This window comes from Drosophila busckii, chromosome 3R (assembly GCF_011750605.1).
Source record: "Drosophila busckii strain San Diego stock center, stock number 13000-0081.31 chromosome 3R, ASM1175060v1, whole genome shotgun sequence".
Classification (NCBI taxonomy): domain Eukaryota; kingdom Metazoa; phylum Arthropoda; class Insecta; order Diptera; family Drosophilidae; genus Drosophila; species Drosophila busckii.
In genome coordinates this window covers 19,169,976-19,191,409 of record NC_046607.1, presented here as the reverse complement: position 1 = coordinate 19,191,409, position 21,434 = coordinate 19,169,976, and the positions used below count along the sequence as shown (strand labels likewise).

At 36.2% G+C, this 21,434-nt stretch overlaps 6 protein-coding genes across 6 annotated transcripts; 3 read left to right on the top strand and 3 right to left on the bottom strand.

Annotated features, from left to right (window-relative positions):
• The first annotated feature begins 9,461 nt into the window (after positions 1-9,461).
• Positions 9,462-10,324, top strand: LOC108602029 (39S ribosomal protein L40, mitochondrial). The gene is made up of 3 exons (XM_017990032.1): positions 9,462-9,565; positions 9,629-9,865; positions 9,928-10,324. Exons 1-3 carry the CDS (start codon positions 9,540-9,542, stop codon positions 10,241-10,243), a joined length of 579 nt encoding a protein of 192 aa, XP_017845521.1. The 5' UTR covers positions 9,462-9,539; the 3' UTR covers positions 10,244-10,324.
• A 64-nt stretch (positions 10,325-10,388) lies between these two features.
• Positions 10,389-11,471, bottom strand: LOC108602028 (prefoldin subunit 3). Its single transcript, XM_017990031.1, has 3 exons — positions 11,288-11,471; positions 10,768-11,162; positions 10,389-10,697 (listed from the first exon to the last, which is right to left on the bottom strand). The coding sequence occupies exons 1-3, from the start codon at positions 11,372-11,374 to the stop codon at positions 10,592-10,594; spliced, it is 588 nt and encodes a 195-aa protein (XP_017845520.1). The 5' UTR covers positions 11,375-11,471; the 3' UTR covers positions 10,389-10,591.
• A 151-nt stretch (positions 11,472-11,622) lies between these two features.
• LOC108604205 (importin-9) lies at positions 11,623-15,256 on the top strand. Its single transcript, XM_017993565.1, has 5 exons — positions 11,623-11,969; positions 12,040-12,687; positions 12,746-13,164; positions 13,226-15,083; positions 15,135-15,256. Exons 1-4 carry the CDS (start codon positions 11,813-11,815, stop codon positions 15,080-15,082), a joined length of 3,081 nt encoding a protein of 1,026 aa, XP_017849054.1. The 5' UTR covers positions 11,623-11,812; the 3' UTR covers position 15,083; positions 15,135-15,256.
• Positions 15,257-17,597, bottom strand: LOC108604206 (sodium-coupled monocarboxylate transporter 1). The gene is made up of 8 exons (XM_017993566.1): positions 17,136-17,597; positions 17,011-17,076; positions 16,683-16,957; positions 16,377-16,626; positions 15,943-16,323; positions 15,686-15,882; positions 15,445-15,628; positions 15,257-15,384 (listed from the first exon to the last, which is right to left on the bottom strand). The coding sequence occupies exons 1-8, from the start codon at positions 17,493-17,495 to the stop codon at positions 15,322-15,324; spliced, it is 1,776 nt and encodes a 591-aa protein (XP_017849055.1). The 5' UTR covers positions 17,496-17,597; the 3' UTR covers positions 15,257-15,321.
• Positions 17,598-18,337: 740 nt separating this feature from the next.
• Positions 18,338-19,122, top strand: LOC108604748 (peptidyl-prolyl cis-trans isomerase-like 1). The gene is made up of 3 exons (XM_017994335.1): positions 18,338-18,551; positions 18,604-18,652; positions 18,712-19,122. Exons 1-3 carry the CDS (start codon positions 18,478-18,480, stop codon positions 19,108-19,110), a joined length of 522 nt encoding a protein of 173 aa, XP_017849824.1. The 5' UTR covers positions 18,338-18,477; the 3' UTR covers positions 19,111-19,122.
• Positions 19,123-19,138: 16 nt separating this feature from the next.
• LOC108604747 (neither inactivation nor afterpotential protein G) lies at positions 19,139-21,434 on the bottom strand. Its single transcript, XM_017994333.1, has 5 exons — positions 21,141-21,434; positions 20,952-21,086; positions 19,631-20,898; positions 19,368-19,579; positions 19,139-19,308 (listed from the first exon to the last, which is right to left on the bottom strand). The coding sequence occupies exons 1-5, from the start codon at positions 21,157-21,159 to the stop codon at positions 19,158-19,160; spliced, it is 1,785 nt and encodes a 594-aa protein (XP_017849822.1). The 5' UTR covers positions 21,160-21,434; the 3' UTR covers positions 19,139-19,157.

The window sequence follows — 21,434 nt, the reverse complement described above, 5'->3', positions numbered from 1 at the left end:
AATAGACAAAATGTCGCGCTGTTTACAGCGCGCACCGGGATAATTTATAGTACAATACAAACAAACAACAACAACAACAAATATAACTAACGAATAACAAATAAATTTTTATAAATGCAAATAAAAAACTATTTATATTTTTATACGAAACAAAAACAAAAATCAATCAACAATAGCCAATTAGCCTAATAAGCCAAAAATTTTAAGTTACAATTTTACAAGCAAACAACAACTTTAAGTTTAACAGTTTTACAACAGCAACATTTAATATTTTAGTTTCAACTAAAGCTGACTGCCAACAGCTGGTTGTGAGAGTCAATGCGGCGGCTACGCAATGTTGCACACACACTACTAATAAATAAAACACATGCCACATATAAGAAAATTGACAATAGTTGCCAAACAAGATGAACACTTCAATCAGCAAGTGTTTTAAAAAGATGAACCCTGAAGAAATTGCCTGCCTGCTACAAATGAAAACTTTTCGCCCAGCCACATGTGCCAATAGTAGTGTGCAACAGCAGCAGTGGCATGCCCCAAGACTCAACCAGCCATGCAACAATAGTAAGACTCATGCAGTAACAGAACAACAACAACAAGAACAACCAGAACAAAATAAGTGATAAAATAAATGCAAAAACCTTTTGTTAAACAATTCTCAAAGAAAGCAAAACTTTATCAATTATAATATGAAACAACAACAAGCTTTGCGTGCGTTCCACTGTAACAATTGCTGGCTGCCACATGCGCAGGCGTGTGCTTGCAACAAATCAGGTATAAGCAGTATATAAATAGCAGCTCTTTTGGTTTACTCTCACACACAAACAGCAATAAATGAAATAGCAACAATAAACAAGCGTTAAATTAAACAATCGTTAAATTGAACTCTTCAGACTTGTGTGTGTGCCCCACCCCAAAGAGGTGCCACACACACAGACAATAGCCCAGCAATATTATTCTTATTTTTACCATAGCATTCACTTTGTAATTCTTCGCGAATTAAAGTGATGCACACAAGCAATTGATCTATATAAACAGATATGTATAGATATGTGTATATAACTGAAGTACAACCAAGCAAAAATATAAAACTCAAACGAACATTGGCCAAACCACAATACTACATGATGTTGCATCAATTTGTTGCACAAGCTGCGCGCGCGCGTATTTAGTTAGCTAGCAATTGAAACAGACGTTTGTCAAAATTCTACACAAAATTTTTTGTATAAAAACTGTAGGAGCAAACGAAAAACGCAATTTCCACATATATATAGTACTATATGAAATATATATAAATGAACGTCAATATATATATATATATAAATATATTTTATGTTTGCCCAATTCAGTTCAAAGTTTTATAAGTCAGTTTTGATTTTGTTGTTAAGTCAACAGCAGACACGCTTAGACACGTGTGTAAGATATGTATAAATGAAGAGAGGAAAAGAAGCGAAAAGAAAACATAAGATATATAAACAAACAAAAGCAAAAGCAAAACCAACAATATTTATACAGAGACTGCAAACAAATGTGATCAGATATTTATAATAATATAAGTTTACAAGCGTAATAAAACAAACAGAAACAGAAAACACAAAATAAAATAAATCTATTGTAATAGCAAATCGAATCAAAAATCGAGAACAACCACAACAAACGCAACCTTGTAAGCAGATTGTAAGTCAATATTTAAAACGTAAGCAAACAAAAAAACCAAAAAACCAAAACAAAATATTTATAATAATATTTTTTACAATAGCATATATACAAAGCAAAGCAAAGCGAAACCAAAACAAAAAAACAGTAACAGAAAACAAAAAAAAATATACAGCGAGCAACGTAGTCGAACGCTTAAAAGTAGGCTACGATTTGTGCGCCCAACAGTTGCCTTTCACAGAAACAATTTACCGTTTAAGTTACCAATAGTGAAATAGCCAAAACCAAACGTTTTCCAACCAGTTTTTAGTTAATATATATCTTAGTTCCTTAACTACAACAAACCACAATAGCAACAGCTACAACAATAGCTCGAGCTAACAGCAACAATTATGATTTAAAAAAAGTTCATACAAACGTTTTTATTCTGTTCTGATGGACCATTAACGCGGGGGAGAGAGCACCTTATGGGTAAGGTGGGTGAGCAGTTCGTCAATAATAAACATACTTAACAACAAAACAAACAAACAAAGTAAGCAATTTTATAACAATTTCATTTCGATGGTGACCTAAGCCTTAACTTTTAGTTACAACAACAACAACAACTTTTCGGCCAGCATTAACTACTTAGGTTCCACAACAGTTATTACGAAATTGAAACAAAGCTTTTAGTTCTGAACAATAGTGCCGGTAATATTTATCATATAAGTAACTATACGAAAACTATATATATATATATATAGTTTATAGATCTATATACATAAACTGTATTTCAGCATAGCTAACAATTGAACAACAACAACAACCACAATATAAACAAAATGGTATTGCAACAATAAAAGAACGTAAATCATTTGCAGCGCACGTTTCTCTGCCACATGTGGCAAGTGTCTTAAAGTATTTGTCCCACAAGCCCTTAACTAAAAAATCCACACTCTACACACACTAACAAATACATATATATAACTTATTAACTATATAAGAATTTATAAACCGCAAAAAAATATAAAAATATACTAAAAAAAAAATAAAAATAAATCATCATGGTAGTTGCTATTTAAAAAAATAAAATATGTATTACATATGAACGTCAAATATGCCAGCAAACAAAAATAAATATATAAGCAGCAATGGAACCACAAAACCAAGCAAATTCAGCAAATAGCAACAACAACAACAACAAGAACAACAGCAGACATTTATGTTCCAAAACTCAACGCAATATTGAATATATATATCATACGTACATATAAAAATACTTGATATTTGTATGCTTTTTTATAAACACACACACACACTCCCAAACACACTCGCGAAATCAAGCAAAAAGAATGTTAATTTTCAACAACAGACACACACACACACATACAAAAGTCAATGTCAGCATAAGTAAACCAAAAAATAAGCTAATAAATTACATAACAAAAATAAAATATACTATGATGCAATTACCAAGAAACCAAAAAGAAATACCAACAGTTTATATATAACTTTCTATGCATAGTTTAGCAAACGTAATTTTGTTTTCTATTTTAGTATTTATTTCGAAAAACAAAATCCAAATGGAACATAAACCTTACATTTACCATATGCATACATACTACACATAGTACGCTCGAAAAAACTTCGACTAAGCTAAACTAAACATTCAAACTTAAATAGTAACAAATGCGCCAGCCAATAAACTACAACAAATAGCAACAACAACAACAACAACATCCGTATAAAACAAATGCCGTTCAATTAACAACAATAATAACAACAACAACAACAACAGCCATAAAAACATTTAACTTTAGTTCTTATTTAATAGCACTACAATCAGCCACAAAACAAATCCAAACTTATATAATGCTTATAAACAATTAGTACTTAACTAAAAATTTATTAACGTAGTAACAACAACAACAACCACAACATTAATTAATGCTGCAAAAACAATTTCGCGCTTTTCGGCATAAATAACTTTAAATATATATAACATACATAACATACGATGTATAATGTGCTCAAGTGGTAACGTATTTGATAAAACAAATTCTAGGCAACAGTTTCGAGCAAAAAATATTTCGGCTTAAAACAACAACAAAGTGTATAAGAATTAATAATTAATACAAGGTTCCTCTTGTTTTGGAACTCAACTTTCTCGGCAAAGACTTTGGCGTAACTTTCGGAACATCAAAAGACGCAAAAAATACCCAAAAAGGACATGAATTGAAAAAAAAAAAAAGAAAAATTAATTACGCGCTGCTTCTTACTTCAAATGCTTGCCAAAATATAATTTATATTTTCAATTGTGCTCAAAAAAAAGTATATAAAATTTTAGCTATAAGTGTAAAATTAAAACATAAACATATTTCGGTAATGTTCCTATATATACATAACATATATATAAAAGGCATATACAAAAAATATAAACTTTGGACGTAAAAAAACGAAATTCAGCATTTAGATGTTTTGGCAGACAAAGTTATGAAAAAAATTGCAATAAGCTGAAAATATTTTACTTTTTGGCAAGACTTTGAAGTAAAAGGATAAACAAATCTCAGCAAAGAAAAAAGCAACAAATAAATAAAATAATTTACAGGCAGCATTTTAACATAAAAAAATATTAAACCTTTTTGTTGACCTTATGAATTTTTGTTTAAGTTTATAAAAATTAAAAATTGTACTTTTTCAAGAACAACAACAACAACTAGTATGAACGCGTTAAGAAGCCCCAAAAATATATTGATGATGACTAAAAATAAACAAATGTTAACAACAACAACAACAAAAAACGAACAAAATTGTAAACTCTCGGCCATGTTTGGATAATTATCTCTCGGTGTAAAGTTCAGGACAAACAAATTTACAAAAAAAAACAATGAAAAAAAAACTAAAAACTTTTAGAGTTTAGAAAACAAAAACGTAAGAATTCAAAATCCAAAAATTATATGCAAAATTACAAAATTTTGAAACACAAAATTTTCGTAAAAACTAAAAATAATTAAAATTTAAGTGTAACTAGCAGTTGGAGTAAACACACGTCTAATTGTGGTTAAATGAAAAGCGACAACAACATTAACCACGCCAGGAAATTCGATGGAAATTGTGAGCAACGTGTTGGAAAATAAATATCAAGAAAAAAGTACAAGCTTATTTTAAGCACCTTCGCGCCTTATCTTTAAGAACATAAAACAAAAAGTAAACAAAAAAAACGGCAAAACCAAAAAAGCAAAACCCTTATGACATAAACTTACATTATAAAAAAAAAAAAACAAAAAGCGGTGTAAATTTTATAAAGCGAAAAGAAACTTTCGAACTAAACTTCTTGTAGTTATGGCATAAATTAATTTAAGACTTATATGAAAAAAAGAGAAAAAAATAAACTTTTTAGTTCGATTTCGAGACAAATCTTATGTTTGCCATATAAAAAATAAAAAATCTGCCTTAAATTAAATAAATAATAAACCACGACAAGTCAATAAATTCTAAAATAAATAAATAACAGGACATGAAACTGAAACAAGCAAAATTCCAAATCAATTGCAACAAAATTATAAACAAAATTACAAAACGAATTAATTGCGGTATGCAGCAGCTCAAAACAAAGCACAACACAGCAAAAATATAAATTAATAAAAGCAAATTTTAAAATAAATCAAACACGACTTCAAGTATGTTACAAAATTACTTTATGTTACAAAAACAAAAACCCTTTGTAAATGTTTAGATGTAAAAAATTCTATAAAGTGGACATGACTTAAGTTAGATGTTAATGTGGCAAAGATGTGTGTAAAGAAAAACCCTAAGAAATTATAAAAAGTATTTATATAACGCATAACGTATATAACATATATACAACTAGACATGTGTATTATATTAATGAACATAAATTGTAACCAAAACAACATTTCCCTAAAACATATGTTGAGTTGAAATTACATATTATAACAAATTATACTTAAGATTTGCGCTTACCTTTCAAGTATCAAGTTTTAAATGTATTTTAGGTTTGAACAAAGGTTTTAGGTTGTTGTCAAATTTTCAACGGCACTTTACTTAGTTCTTTAGGTTACAGCATAACATGAGCGGAGAGTTTTCTCCGCGTAAGCCTTACACACTTTAGTTAAACTAATTTATTTTAAACACAACTACAACAAACAAGCTGAGATACCAGACCAAAGAAATAAAAACGTTGCCAGTTCTCAAGCCTGAAATAAAACTAAACTGCAGCTGCAGTTGGGCCCGTTTTGGCTGTTAAGGATGTAACCCAACTGCCTGCATATCCAAGGACATCCAGTACCGTTTTGAGTAACCAATCCAATAGCACTGAAGGCCATACTAAAAACAAAACAGTTATAATTCTATATGTAGACAGAGCAGCAGACAAGTTTCGAATCACAAAGCAGCTTTCGGTAACATTTCGAGCGTATTGAAAACTTTCGGCGAACACATTTCGAACAACTTTCGATTATGATGCTTACGTTGTTGATTTGTTTATACTATTTGCGACTACGTCTCCCACGCATACAACAACACAAGAAACCAAAAAACAAGTGATAAAGCTAAGCAAAAGTTAAAAAAAAAGCAATTTTTGAAATGGGGCCACCACGTCCGATCTAAAGTGCCTTCATATAACGAAAAAATAAAGTTAAAAAAACGTCACAAAAAAAACTATTAATTTTTTATGTAAAAAGCAGAAATTATAAATAAAATTGTATAAAGAAATTATAAAAATGTAAAAAGCTATAAAAAATGTAAGAAAAAAAAAACAAAATATATTTAAACAAGGGCTCCAAATAGACCAGCGAACAAACAACTAACAAAAACTGTGCAACATTTGGTCTGGTCACAATGTCTCTAAGGCTTTAAAAATATTTACCAAAAAGTTCTGCTTAGTTTAATGAGATGCGAACAAGCAAAGTATATAAAGCGCAAATCTTAAGTTACAGTTAAGATCCTCACGCGAAATTTAGGCAAGTATATACATAACATACTAACATATTTGTGTATTTAGTTTTTAGTATGTATACGAGAATAAATTTAGACAAACATTATGTATGAAATTATGAATTAAATAGTAATTAGCAAGAAGAAACACAAAAGGTTTGGATATACTTACATACATACCATTGATTATATAAGAGGCATATACTTATTATATAGCGCTGAGTTGCTCATGTATTACTTTTCCCACACACACACACTTACACACACACACACACACACACACATACGTTTAGTTTAGCTCATAGATGAGAATGGAACATGTTAAGCCTAAACTGTTGCAAACTAACTAAGAACGGCATAAACTTAAGAGGCGGCAAATTAGCTATAATGCAACTAAATTTAAGCTAAACTCAACTACCGAATATAAAAACAAAATACTAAAACATGAGTATCATATGAAAAACGTAAACATTAAATCATAAACTGATTATTTGCATGCAAGACATCCAAGTGCGTACATCTACTTACAGCGGTAACTGTAAAACTAGAGGCTACAACAACGTGCATTGTGAACAGTTCACAGTGAATTCAAATACTAAAAGACTTTCGAAAACGAACAAAAGGTCAACAAATTATGCCTTTTGTGCTTCTTTTCTAATTACACCCAACACACACACACACACACACACACATACACGTACACATATGCTTAAGCATTATTTAGTTCACAATACTTCGAAACGTTTTGAACAAACAAACAACAAGAAAAAAAACAAAAACATCTAGCAAAATTAGCAAAATTTAAAATTAAACATTGATTGATTTCAATATGTTTACACACATACATACATACACACACTCTATGTATATAAGTACTATGTATGAATATATATTTATTTAACATTTACGTATGGCAATTGATAAATTTCGAAGTTACAAACTACATACATTATAATTTTAATACATACACATGATACACTTTATGTGTATGCACCAACAACAGCAAACAAATAATAATTGTGCAAGAGTTCTACGAGCATAGAATTCTTTTATTTTAAATGTATAACAAAACATTTCGGCAAACATTGCGAAACAACCAAATTCTTCAATCTTTGGGCGTATATAGTCAACAGCATCGCTTTCGATTCGACTGATGCAACTACGAAAAATTTTCCCAAACTCCAGAGCCAATTCAAACAAAATCGAGCTACAAAAATGCATTTTGTGTTTATTTAATAATAAAACTAAAATCAAATTAAAGAAAATAAAAAATACTTTGAGTTCTACAAACAATAGACCGGAATGATTTCCATGAAATAGTACAAAACAATTTAGAAATAACTTTTATAATGTAATTATATACAATAAGCGGTATAGCAACAGCGCTCTCTGATATTTTAGATCTGTTAAAAAATGAGGGCCTAATGTATTCGGAATTACACTGAAATTGAAACAAGAGCGCTGTTAAAACGACAAAATATAATAAAAAGTCCCTCAACTGCATATACGATTTTAAATTATGTTTTTTAAAGATTAAACACACATTTAGTTGTAAATGATTTATTAATGTCAGCAAAGTGCATATTTTCGAAATTTCAATTTGAACCAAACTTGACACAATGTTTGTATTCATTTATCTTTTGTATTCAAAACATCCAACTAACAAGCACTATATTATCTCGTATATACTTATTGTAAAACATTCATTTAAATCCACGAAGTGGAAAGCAAGGCATCAATATGAAATCAACAGATTTAACGGCATACCATTTAAATTTTAAGTATATGTAATAACAATAGATGAGCATAACCCACTCCCCAGAACTACACACATTACTATTTACCATTACACAGTAAACATACATATATGAATGTAATACGCAAAAATAAAAAAAACGAAAAATAATATAAAAGTAACTATCAAAAGTTTCAGCATGTCTTGTGTATAGTGCAAGGCATACACTAACTTTATATGAGTAACTTTGATTGAAAAATTATTGATAAACGAACCAATCAGTCATATGATTCGCTAAATTTCAACTTTTGTTTTGACTTTAGGTATTGGTTCTCATTTTTAAACCAACCATTTTGGTGTCGAATTTTGGAAACTTCGAAAAGAATAAAGTCTGGCACTTTCATTATATGCCGTATCGCACAAAATTTATAACGTTTGCATACAATCAAAATTCAAAATATATGATTTGCATTTTATATAAAAGAAAACTCAGCAAACTGCATTGAACGTAATGTTTAACGAAAAATTGTAAGAAAAATTAAAATATTTGGAATATAAGCAAATATGATTACATAAATTTATATTTATGCAAAAACTAAAACGAAAAAGAAAAAAAAACACAAAAAAATATATGCGTAAAGGGAAAGAAATGGTAAAACAACAAAAAAAAACGACTAAACTATAATATAACATTTTTAATCACAAAAAAAAAAACAAACTACTTATTTTATTGAAAATTATGTAAAATTTACTAAAACAGCAAAAAAACACATAATTAAAGTATATTGTTTATTTTCATCTTTAAAAATAAAGTTTTAAAATCGTATAAAAATAGTAAAACGCATCGACTTTCTATAAATGGGTTTGGGTGTTGCAAAATCAATATCTTTCCAATATTGTAGCTTCATTGCTAGAAGTTACATGAGTCCAAAAGCGCTTACGACAAAAAAATCCGATTTTATATCTCATTTTCAAATTGTCTCAGCCTGTGTTCTACTACGCGGTTTTATCGAAAACCATTTCAAATATTCGATACCTAAATTCAAATAGACCGCGCATCCATATTTTTTTCTGGATGATATGTGCATTGCCCAACAGGGATGCCTTGCAGCGACGTTGCTTTAACGATGTTTTTGGATGATACCTGCTAAATGTGCAACAACATTACGCAAACGAAAACAACAGTTGATTTTAGTTTATTTATTTATTAAAAATGTCGCTGATAGGCGCACTTGCCAGGTAAATAAAACTTATTTGGTGTATTCATTAGCATAAACTCAACATACATCTATTTGTCATAAGGCTAAGCCTGCAAAGTAATGGAGGAGCTATAACCACACGTTTGCTGCACACGACGTCTGTGCTGTGCGCGGAGCCGCTGAAGAAGAAGAAGAAGCTGGACCCGCAAATCATTAAACAGAGAGAAGACCGTAGAAAAAAGAAGATAGAGAAACAAATACGTAGGCTGGAGAAGAACGCCCGTCAGCTCAAGCCGGTGGAAGAGCTGGAGGTGCCGCTAGAATTAATTGATGACAAAGCGTGAGTTATTTTCATATTGATATCCCTCGACTTCAAAGTGATGTGACTTTGTGAATTTATAGGAAACGGGAGCGTAAGCTAACGCCATTGGGCACCGCAGAGGTGGAGCACCGTGCGCTCTTGAAAAAACAATGGGCACGCTACAAACATGAAGAAAAAGTGGCTGATTTCCAAATCATTGACCGTCTGGTGCAGTCACAAAGTAAGGCGTTGCAAGAGCTGCGTCTTGAGTCTGAGGAGCTCTATTTGGCGGCGATAGAAGTAGACTTGCAATTGCTGCCGGTTACAATTAAGGGTCCTGTTGCAACTCCACCAATAAAGACCTACGAAAGTCCTGATGGCGATTATGTGCATCAGACAATGAAGTGGGAAGTCTAATCTAATCAATTTGACAAATTGTTACAATAAAGAATATGTGAATATATTAAATGCCGTTATAAATGCTATAAAATATAACTATTACCCGTTCTGTGCTTTCTGTGTATTTCATATTTATTATTATATTTTAATTGAAAACAATGTTAAAGTGAAAAATGCAATCGGCGCTGTCAGTTTTGATTTCTTTATAAACTATTATTAAAAGCACTGCGAATTCTCTGTTCTTTTACCGGGCATTTTGTAATTGAATGACAATAATGTTGCGAACTATTTAAAATAAATAATACGTGAGATACAAACATGCGCGAATAAGCATTTGCCTAGTTTATAACTTGTTCACAGTAATAGTTAGGATGATGCACTATTGGTATTGGTTTTAGCTGCGGCCTGCCGCTTTTTAACGCCCCAGTTGTATACTCTCGCCATGTTCACCTCAGTGGTGGTAATTTGATCTCTGTAAATAGTATAAACAATTAATTAAACTGTTTAAAAACAGTAAATCAGTACAGGTGATTTTGACGCACCTGAGAAAATCTTGATCGTGTTCCACGGTCTTTAGATTGCTCACAGCCGTTGTAATATTTTGCTTTAACAACTCCTCTGCCTCATCCAAGGGATATTCCAGCATAACGCTGGCTCCAAGCCAGAGATAAACCGTTTTGGTTGGAGGCACAAGTGTCTTGATAAACACCTGATCACTAAGCAGGAATTGAGTCTCACGTTCCTCATTCTCAGTGCGTAGCACATTCACCATTTCCAACGAACGCTCCAAGTCGGGTATTTGCGATTTCAGCTTACGGCGACGCGCCTCCAGATTGAATGCCATTAAGCGATACTTTGCATGCTGCTCGTCCAGCCGGTGCAACACCTTTTCACAATTTTCGTTCTCTGGCTGTGTCATAAACGAATCAATTTCCTCCTACAAACACAAAACAAGTTATTCTTATTAACGCCATTATTTTCATTGATTTGCTTGCAGCTGCAGTTTGTGTGGAACGCGACTATCTTTAGGTTAGAATTGGAGTCGCCTTTTTGGTTACTCACGAGAAATATTGCTTCTGGTATGCCGGCGAATGATTTTTGGTTTTCGGGCAATTTTGGCATTTCAACTGTGTCCATGATACCAGTCATATTGCTCAATCCTGTTATTTATTCTTATAAATTGCAATTAATTTATCAGCAGGTCAATTCTGACAGTGCTACTATATATGTATTTATGTATGTAGTTGTTACTCATCGTCTAGAGTACTCATAACATGTAACCTGTTACTTATCACAAGTAAAAATATTCAAAACAATTGTCAGTATTATGTGACTTATTTCAAATATATCTTCAAGTATATGTATATAAATAGTAAGCCTGAAATAAATTGTACAACAAAACAGAAGATTGAAGTCTATTCAATAGTAACTATCGAAATATCCGCCTAACTGTTACTGCTGTCACTGTGAGTAGCAGTTAGTTCACATGTGCATCATTGTTTAAAAAACGAAGCGAGGGCAAAGCAGCCGGAAAGCGTTTTATAGTTTTGCATAATTTTAATATACTTTTATTTAAATAACTTTGACATGTCCAACGTTGAGACTGGAGGCGTTGTTCGCGGCGGCGGGAGTGGCGATTCTGTGAAGCAAGCTATTATTGAGGAACTGCAGAATCTATTGAGCTCCGACACAAGTGTGTTGCAAAAAGCTGAAAAACGCAACAATCAACTGCAATACACTGAAGGTATTTCGCGTGATATTTGATTATCAAAACAACAACAAGATTATTTGTAACGCTTTGTGTATATTTCCAGGCTATGGCGTTTATTTGTCTGAAATTATCATGAATCAGTCTCATGAGCTGCCGCTCCGGCAGATTGCCATTATTATGCTAACACGTTATGTGGAGCAACACTGGACGGACGATGATGCTGCTGGTACGGACAAGCCCAGCGGTGCCATAGCAAGCGAGCAGGCCAAACGCACCGTACGCAACATATTGCCAAACGGATTGTATGATCCCAACTCAAAGATACGATCCTCGGTAGCGCACACAATTTCCACGATAGCAGCCACTGATTATCCACATTGCTGGACAGAATTGTTCGATATTATAGTCAAGTGCCTTAGCGGCAATGAGGATTCTATACATGGCGCTATGCAAGTGCTGCAGGACTTTAGCTACGATGTAGAGCATATAAAGGAGCTGGGTCCAGTTGTCATCCCTGAAGTGTATCGTATTTTTGACTCGGATCAGAATTATTCCATTAAAACACGCGTCTCAGCCATACGAATCTTAAAGCCACTATTTTCATCTATATTGGGATTGATACCAGACAAGCAGGAACAGAGCTCAATGATTAACACCATTCTTACAAACTTTATGGACAAACTGCTGCAATATCTAAGCATGAATTGCGGCACTGGCTCGAACTTCTTGCTCCGTTCCGAAATTATTAAAGGTAAATCTCTGGAATTGTAATTATTGATTATCTTTATTAATTTGTTATGCCTTTGCAGTATTTACTTATCTGGTCACGGACATGCCCAAGTATATCAATCCCTTTATGGAACGCATATTGCCCATCATCTGGCAACTCCTAACACAAATTGCCGAAAGTTATGTCAAGGTTTCTGTTAACCAAACTGAGGCTAATCCCTTGACCAGCGGCACCACTGAAGAGGATGATGAACAGACAAACTTCCAAACACTAATTATACAAATTCTGGAGTTTATTAATTGCATTGTTACATGCAGCAAGCTGCGTGGTACAATCAAAAATGTGCTGGCAGATCTAATCTACATAACTATTGTGTATATACAGCTAACTGAAGAGCAGATTGAAGATTGGCAAGATGATCCAGAGAAGTTTGTTGATGATGAAGACGATGGCGGCGTTGAGCTAACTGTGCGCATGTGTGGACGCGATGTGCTGCAGGTTCCGTATTATATAGATATATATCTTTGTTTAGATAATTATAACACCTTTTCCATTGTAGGCTATTAATGATGAATTTGGCGTCAAGTCCATACAACCTCTGCAGGAGGCATTGGGGCGACACTTTAGCGTTGCTGAGGCAGAGAAGGCTGCCAACAATCCCAACTGGTGGAAGATACAAGAAGCCTGTATGGATGCAGTACATGGCTTCCGTGATATAATACTCGAAGATGATTCCAAGTTTGATTTACTCAACTATTTAACTATTGTGCGAAATATGTTGGCGCATCAGGAGTCGCCGCATTTAGTAGGACGTGCACTCTGGACTTTAAGCACCTACTCCAAATCAGATCTGTACAATCCACAAATGTTGGTGGAAATACTTGATGTGAATTTATGCAGTCTGTCGCCGGAAAAGTCTCATATTCTACGCATAAGTGCGGTACGCAGTCTACATGGCATATTGCAGGCCAATGAGAATGTGGAGGGTGAGAAACGTACACTGATTATCTCCAAGCTGCCTGGTTTCCTCGACGGCGTCCTAACGCTCGTGCCTGGCTGCAAGGCTACTGTGCTAGCGCTGCTTATGGAAGCGCTCACCATGATGGTTAAATTCGACGCAGACTTTGCTTATGCATCTCATACAAAGATAACACCGCTCGCCATTGCTGCCTTTTTAAAGTACGCTGAAGATCCATTTGTGCTGGAGAATGTGCAGGATCTTATACGTGCCTTGTGCCAGCGCAAACAGTGTCTGGGCCCATTGCAGGAAAAGTTTATACCCACGTTGATCAGCATCTTAGCGCTGCAGGATGAGCATACCAGCGAAAATCAGGACATTGCGTTGGATGTGCTCAATACGATTGTTAAATATACTGAGCCTCCGCTGTCCGTGGCGCTGATAGAGTCCGCCTTCCCCGCTGTGGTCAACTGTGTGCTGAAGACCGACGATCATACTGTCATGGTGGCTGGCGGCGAGTGTTTGCGCAGCTTCATCAATGTCTCGCCGGAGCAAATATGTGCGTATAAGAATGGCGAAGGCGTGAACTATGTAATGCAAGTGGCTACAGTGCTGTTGAATCCCATGAACTCTGAGATGACGGCCAGTGGACAGATTGGTCGCTTGATTATAACCATTATAACCAAAATGGGCAGCATGCTGGGGCAAACTGTGGACATGTTGCTCAAGGCGGTCATCAGCAAAATGCAGAATCTGGAGTGCCTTAAGGTTATTATGAATCTGGTGTTAATATTTGCACATCTCTTCTTAACACAAATGGATGCAGTCCTCAACTTCTTATCCACTGTGCCTGGACCCAATGGCGAGCCTGCCATGCAGTTCGTGCTCACTAATTGGCTGTCACGTCAAAACTCCTTCTTCGGCGCCTATGAGCGCAAGGTAACAACCATGGCCTTGTGCAAACTCTTCGAGTATGGGCTGACCACGCAGGATAACCGCTTGACCAGCATCACATACGAGGAACTGGTGGATGAGCCTTGTGGCGAACGCATTCGCACACGCTCTGTGGCTGCCACATATCAAAAGTGGGTTACAATGCCCGCACTTGTTAAAATCTTCAAAGTGTTAATCTCTGAGTATCAACACTTCCAAGAGGGCAAAGTGGATGCGCTGCTGACAGATTCCGAGGATGGTGCCAGCGAGGATGAAGACGCTCCAGGCACTGCAGCCAAGCCGCGCTATATATCCGATTTGCTGCATGATTACGATGAGGATAATGCCGAGGATGAGCAAATACTGCAAACGCTCTTCAAGGAATCCAATTACTCCGGCGACATTGGTGAAAATCTTAAGCAATTTTTAGCCAACTTTACCCAAAACGAACATTTTCCAACTTTCTACGAACATCTCAACGAAGCAGAACGCCTTATACTGCTAAACAAAGTGCAGCAAAAGTAGAGTAAGTAAAAGCTACAATTGTTAACAATATAAAGCATTTATCAAACTGCAGATAATATATTTTTATAAAAACCCAGAGGAAAAAGAACATTGTTTGTTAGAAATTCGTATCAAGCGCATATTTATTTGATTTACTGTTATAAACATGAATTGTTTTCGAAAATAATTAATTTGTACACATATTTTATTACACATTAAATAAAAATATAAAACGGCATAAAAATTATCTTAATATTTGTTTATAAAGCTACCTCATCACTGCGTAGCTTATAGTCCAATGGAATGTCCGCCTTTGTAGCTTCCTAAGATTGTTACAACATTAAGTAAATAAACATATTAAAGTATAAATAAGCACTAGTTACCTTTGCTGGCTGCTCATCGTAGCTGAAGTACTTTCGTATGCAGGGGGTAAGCAGCACAGGATCCACTTTGTTGGGATTGTTGGTGCCAAAGATTAAGGTGCTCAGGCAGGCAACAAGTATGGCTACCGAAGCGCCGACAGTTGTATACCACATGTACGATATGCGATACAAAGGAAATATGTCGCTATAATGAGAGTTATAATATAGAATAAATATTTTTGGATCAGCAAAATATGCTCACGCAGCAGTAGGTCCTTTAGTTAGTGTTTGGTTGACAGCGCTGGCAACCAAGGCAGAGGCGTTGAAGCTATAACCACATTCATTTACACTTAGAGGCTTTGTTTGGTATTGTATAGCACCCGAAGCAATAGCCCATTGTGCATTTAAGCTGATGAAAAACATCACCACGACACTTACACAGCCACCCAGCATGGCGCTCTAAAGAGAAAAGACTAATGTAGACTTAATTTTAGTAATTAAAACTGCAGTTTTACTCACATGACCATTAATCCAAGGCATAAACAAGCCAATAGTAAAGATGCCAAAAAGCGGACCATTCGTAATAGCTTCCAGGCTCATAGTCAACTGCAGGACAGTACCCAAGTGTTCAACAACATAAACCAAGGCAACGCAGAGCACACCGACGCCAACAACAACCAGCCGCATAATCCAATTGGTAGCGCGACTCGAAAGTGGCTGCTTAACGTAGGGCTTAACAAAATCCTCCAGCACCACAGCGGACATGGAGTTGAGGCAGGTGGAGAGTGAGCTGAGCGCAGCACTAAAGACGCCTGCGATAAACAGACCCGTCATGCCAGGCAGTTCACCCAGCGTGTCCATCACAAACAGCGGCAAGAGCTGATCACGCGCCTTAGCGAGCTATAAAGCAATTTAAATTAGACTGCAGGCAACTAAAGCTATTAGTCACTTACCTTTGTGGTCAACGGATCACAGTTTTGATAGGTAGCATAGATCAGCAATCCATTGTAACCACATAGCGCCATCAGCAGTAAAACTCCAAAGCAAAAGTAGCACAAAGCTCGGCGTGCATCCGCCAGCGTGGGCAGCGACAGATAGCGTTGTATCATATTCTGGGACACGGCATTGGTTTGTGTCCAGTAGACAGTGCCGCCTATAAACAGGCACCAAATTGTATGACGCACTGTGGGATCAATGTTGAAACTGCGAATAAAAGTTTTAAATAAATTAAATATTAATAACAAGTACTTTCAACTTACTCTGGCGCTTCAATTCGCTCAGATTGCCAAGCACGCTTTACTACCACATCTAAGCCACCAATATCCATGCTCCCTTTAATGGCCACTAATGCCAGAGCGCCCAGCATTGATATGGCTTGCACTACATCTGTCCAGACCACAGCCTTGAGACCACCCAAGCTGGTGTAAAAGACGCAAATGATGCAAACAATGGGCGTGATGGTGTGCACGCCAATGCCTGTTACCTGATTGAAAGCCAAGGCGGGCACATATATAACTATAGGCAGGTAAGCTATCTGAATAATAAATCAAATTAGTTGTAAATAGTTTTATACAGAGTAAGCCTTACATTCATTATGGCAAACATTACAGATCCAAACAAGCGCAAGCGGCGATCAAAGCGAATTTCTAGATACTGCAAGCGGAATAAAAATATAATTAAATTAGATAATAATGACTTATTATTTTACTTACCTCATAGGTAGATGTAATATTCAAATCATGGAATACTGGCAAGTAGAACACAGCCATAACAACGCCCATTCCTACCACACCCAAACCAACATACAAATATTGCGTGCCATAGGAGTAAACCTCAGTGGGTAAGCCCAGCAGCGTGATGCCTGAAATGAAACTGGCCACCAGCGAGAAGGCAATAGGCACCACCAACATCTTACGACCACCGAGCATATAATCCGCCTCGTTGACGGATTTATTCATAAAGCCAAAGTAAATGCCAATGCAAATGCAAAGCAAAAACATTGCCACAAAGGCTGCATAGTCTGCAGTGGAGAAGCGTTGCAGCTGCCTCAGGATCTCTGCAATATTCTCCATTGTGCCGCGTTTTGTCGTTCGCTAATCTCTAAGCGTTTGTGTACTGAACTAAGTCGCGCTGGATTTACATCTGTGAATCAGTGGGCTCCATTTGTTAGACTGGGCGCTAGTTTGACGGCGGCTCTGTGATTCAATCCAATTTCGCTCAATTGTCAATTGTCGGGCAATTTAGTTTTCGGGCAGTCAACATACATGTGGGTTTATTTTAGTTAATCAGATTGCCGTGTTATACTTAGAAGAACTTTTGCGTTTAGCTGCAGTGCACTTTATTATATACATAAATATGTAGTTTGTATATGGTAGAATTTCTGACCTTCGCTACAAGTAATTCCGGGGCTCGTCTTTATAATAAAATTTCTGGCCTCCAGATATATGCAGAAAATTGCTTATTTGAATTTCACATCAGCCAGACAACGACACATGAGACGCCTATTTATTTATAGTGTGTGTAAAATAAATTATTTAAATATATTAAATAATAAGCTGTGTATCTGTGTTATTCAATTTGTCTTTCTTTTGAGATGATGTTAATACCCGGTCTCTTGCCGTAATAAGTTATATACTATAAATGTGTAGACTTCATGGCGCAACAAGTTAATGACGTTCATTCATGAAATCTCAAATGGGCTCTTAGCCAAATGCAAAGCAGCATAAAAGTAAATCAAGTTCAAGAGCAATTCATTCAAAAATTGAGATGTGCAACAAGTAAGTAAGTAAATTGCTGATTCATTTCATTTTGCACAATACATATATTTATTTTTTAAGCATATGCATAACATTTTAGAGCTAACGTATTTTTTTCAAATTCAAACGCTGTTAGTAACGGCTTGAATTTTTCATTACTTTAAACACAGCTGTTAATATTTACTTTAAGATACCTGCAGTCTGTAACGAGTTCTTAAAGTAAACGCTTGCAAAAAAGTGCGCGTTTGTAAATAAATAATTTGCTTTGCTTAAATTTTTACATTTATACATTATTATAATGTTACCGAGTCCTGCAGGCAATGGCGTACCAGACAAGGCGTGGCAGCCACCGTTTGTTACACTTGAAACAAGGTAAAGTAACAACCGGCACAAGTAATGCAAAGTTGACATGTTTTTTTTCCAGCATGGGCGAAATAACAGTGGAGCTCTATTGGAAACATGCACCAAACACAGTAAGTATGGTGAAATAAATAATCTATTGCAGTAAGAAATAATTGTAATCTGCTTATAGTGCTATAACTTTGCGGAGCTGTCCCGGCGTGGTTACTACAACAATGTTGTATTTCATCGCATAATTCGTGACTTTATGATACAGGGCGGTGATCCCACGGGTACGGGACGTGGAGGTACTTCGGTTTATGGAAGTGAATTTGCCGATGAGCTGCACAGTGATTTGAAACATACTGGCGCTGGCATACTATCTATGGCCAATTCTGGTCCAGATACAAATGGTTCACAATTCTTTATAACGCTGGCGCCCACACAGTGGCTGGACAATAAGCACACCATCTTTGGGCGTGTTTATACTGGCATGGAAGTGGTTAAACGCATAGGCATGGTGGAGACGGACAAAAATGATCGTCCTATAGATCCCCTGCGTATTGTCAAAGCTAAAGTAGAGAAAGTTTAATGAATCTTTAATATACATTTTGTATTTAGGCAACTTAGAAAACTAGCTCAAGCAACTGTTGCGTCTTGTAGTTCGTTTTTAAGAATCCAGCTCGCTGCACGCATGGCTATAGCTGCAATCGCAGTATTGGGATTGCCAGATATAGGCCGAGGCAGCACACTGGCATCGACAACGCGTATATTTGTTAAACCTTTTAAACTGTAATAAAGTAAATCATTTAAAATATATATATATAAAGAGGACGGATTAAATTGTACCGTAGCTGTGAGTCCACAACGCTGCCTAAAGCGCAAGTGCCACCAGGATGATGCGAGCCCAGACCTATATGTCGCATAACACATTCTAGATAATCATCAGAAGGTTGGTTCTCACTAAAGTCTCTTTCAAATGGACCAAAGTTTGCGCATTCTTGCAGCTTGGGCCAATGTATGCGTGGCTGCAGTGAAGCAAATGCGGCAGAGGTAACTACCTACAAAAAAAAACTTGTTAATTAACGCCAAATTAAATTATTTCTGCTTACAGCAACTGCATTTCGTATAGCTGCAATATTGCATGCCACATCTTGTTGCTGACTTAAATAGTTTGGATCAATTAGAGGATTCCTTCGCATACTTTTATGCAGCAACGTCACAGTTCCTCTAGATTTGGGTTGCAGACAGCTGGAGATGACTACAAAGCCCTCTTGCGTAGCATTATAATAACGTGGAAATAACGCACGGAAAGCAGCTCGTTTAAAATTGGAGATAGACATGAGCGAACTTTCATCTATAGCGCCAGCGCCAAAAAAGGTAATGCCAAAGGGCAGTGGCTCTTCAAAGTTACTTATATGTCCAACTACACCAAAATTACCAAAGGCGCCAGTGCCGCTGCTTAAGTAATTTAAAAGATTCATAGGACTTAGTAGAGCGCGTTGGTTAAGCGAAGGTCCTACGACACCCATGGAGACAAACAATGCCACATTGAGATGATCGTGTAATCCTTGACCCACCAAAGGCAATTTATGTTGCACTGGAAGCTGCAGCTGCGCCAGCGTCGATTTATCTCCAATACCCGAAGTTAGAAGCAGCTGTGGTGTCTGATAGGCGCCCGCACATAGTATAAGCTCACGTCGCACTTTAATCTTAAATTCAATTTCCTTATTGTGCTCATCTTTAAGGCCCACTAAAACGGAACTGGCTAGCTTTGATTTCTTAGCTAGATTTATGCGCTTCACTAGCGCCTCTGGCAGCAATCGCAGATTCAGATTTTTGAGCACAGGCAGTAGATATTGTTGTAAAACCGAATGTCTCAGGCCGTTCTTTATATTATAAGTCGTGCGTCGAAATTTCCAAGGCTTGTGTCCAAACTCAGACTCTGCTGTTCCCAAAGCTTCTGTCAACGCAGAGTAGCTGGCTGGTATTTCATAAAGCTCTGTCGGTTTTGGCCTTGCGGCGACCATAAAGGAACGCATGTGTTGCCAGTTCCAGTCGCTTAAATTATGCAGTTGATGCCAGGAGTCAAAGTCTGCCGGAGATCCATCGAAATGCAGCATATAGTTCAGGTTGGCCGAGCCGCCCAGACCTTTTCCTCGTGGCAGACACTGTCGCTGGTCCAGCAAGCCCTTGGAAGAGTATTTTTGCGGAGCCGAGAGAAATGACCAATCATTGATGCCCTTCTGCTGAAACGTTGTAAGTAGGGGTATACGACTCAAGAAACCAAAAGAGCCGCCTGCCTCGATAAGCAGCACGCTTCCATTGCTGTGTTTGCTTAGAAGCGAAGTTAAAGTAGCTCCAGCAGTTCCAGCGCCAACTGCAAGTTGCAAAGAGTAAGTTGTGAAACTATTTATATTTTTAAGAACGTACCTATCACATAGTCAAAAGCGTATTCCCTCTCGTTAGTGGCCAACACATTGGGTATAGAATCTTGCAGCAAGTGGCAGACGAGCATTACCAAACCCGCTATAAGGCCTATGACAATGGCACCCACACAAAGTATTTCTGCAAAGGCTTTGTTTTAAAATAAATATAAAGTTTTAATTTATTCTTATTTACTTTGAAAATGCATGCCCATTCCGTGACGCTAACGTTTGATGACGAAATTCAACTATGCTGTTAGAGCAGAAGAAACTAAAAGTAAAAAGCCGCCACCTTCACTTGGCCTAATCCAATTATTCAACTGCTATGAGTGGGTCGGCGCTAAGAATCAATTCAAATCGCAGCCAGTCCACATACTGTCAGCTTAACAGGTTTTACTTTTGATTAACAAGTACGGTATTATTTGCTGGCCCCTGTGTTTAAGTTAAATCTAGATTTAGAAGTAGATTGTTGGTTTTTTGAATTTCGAGC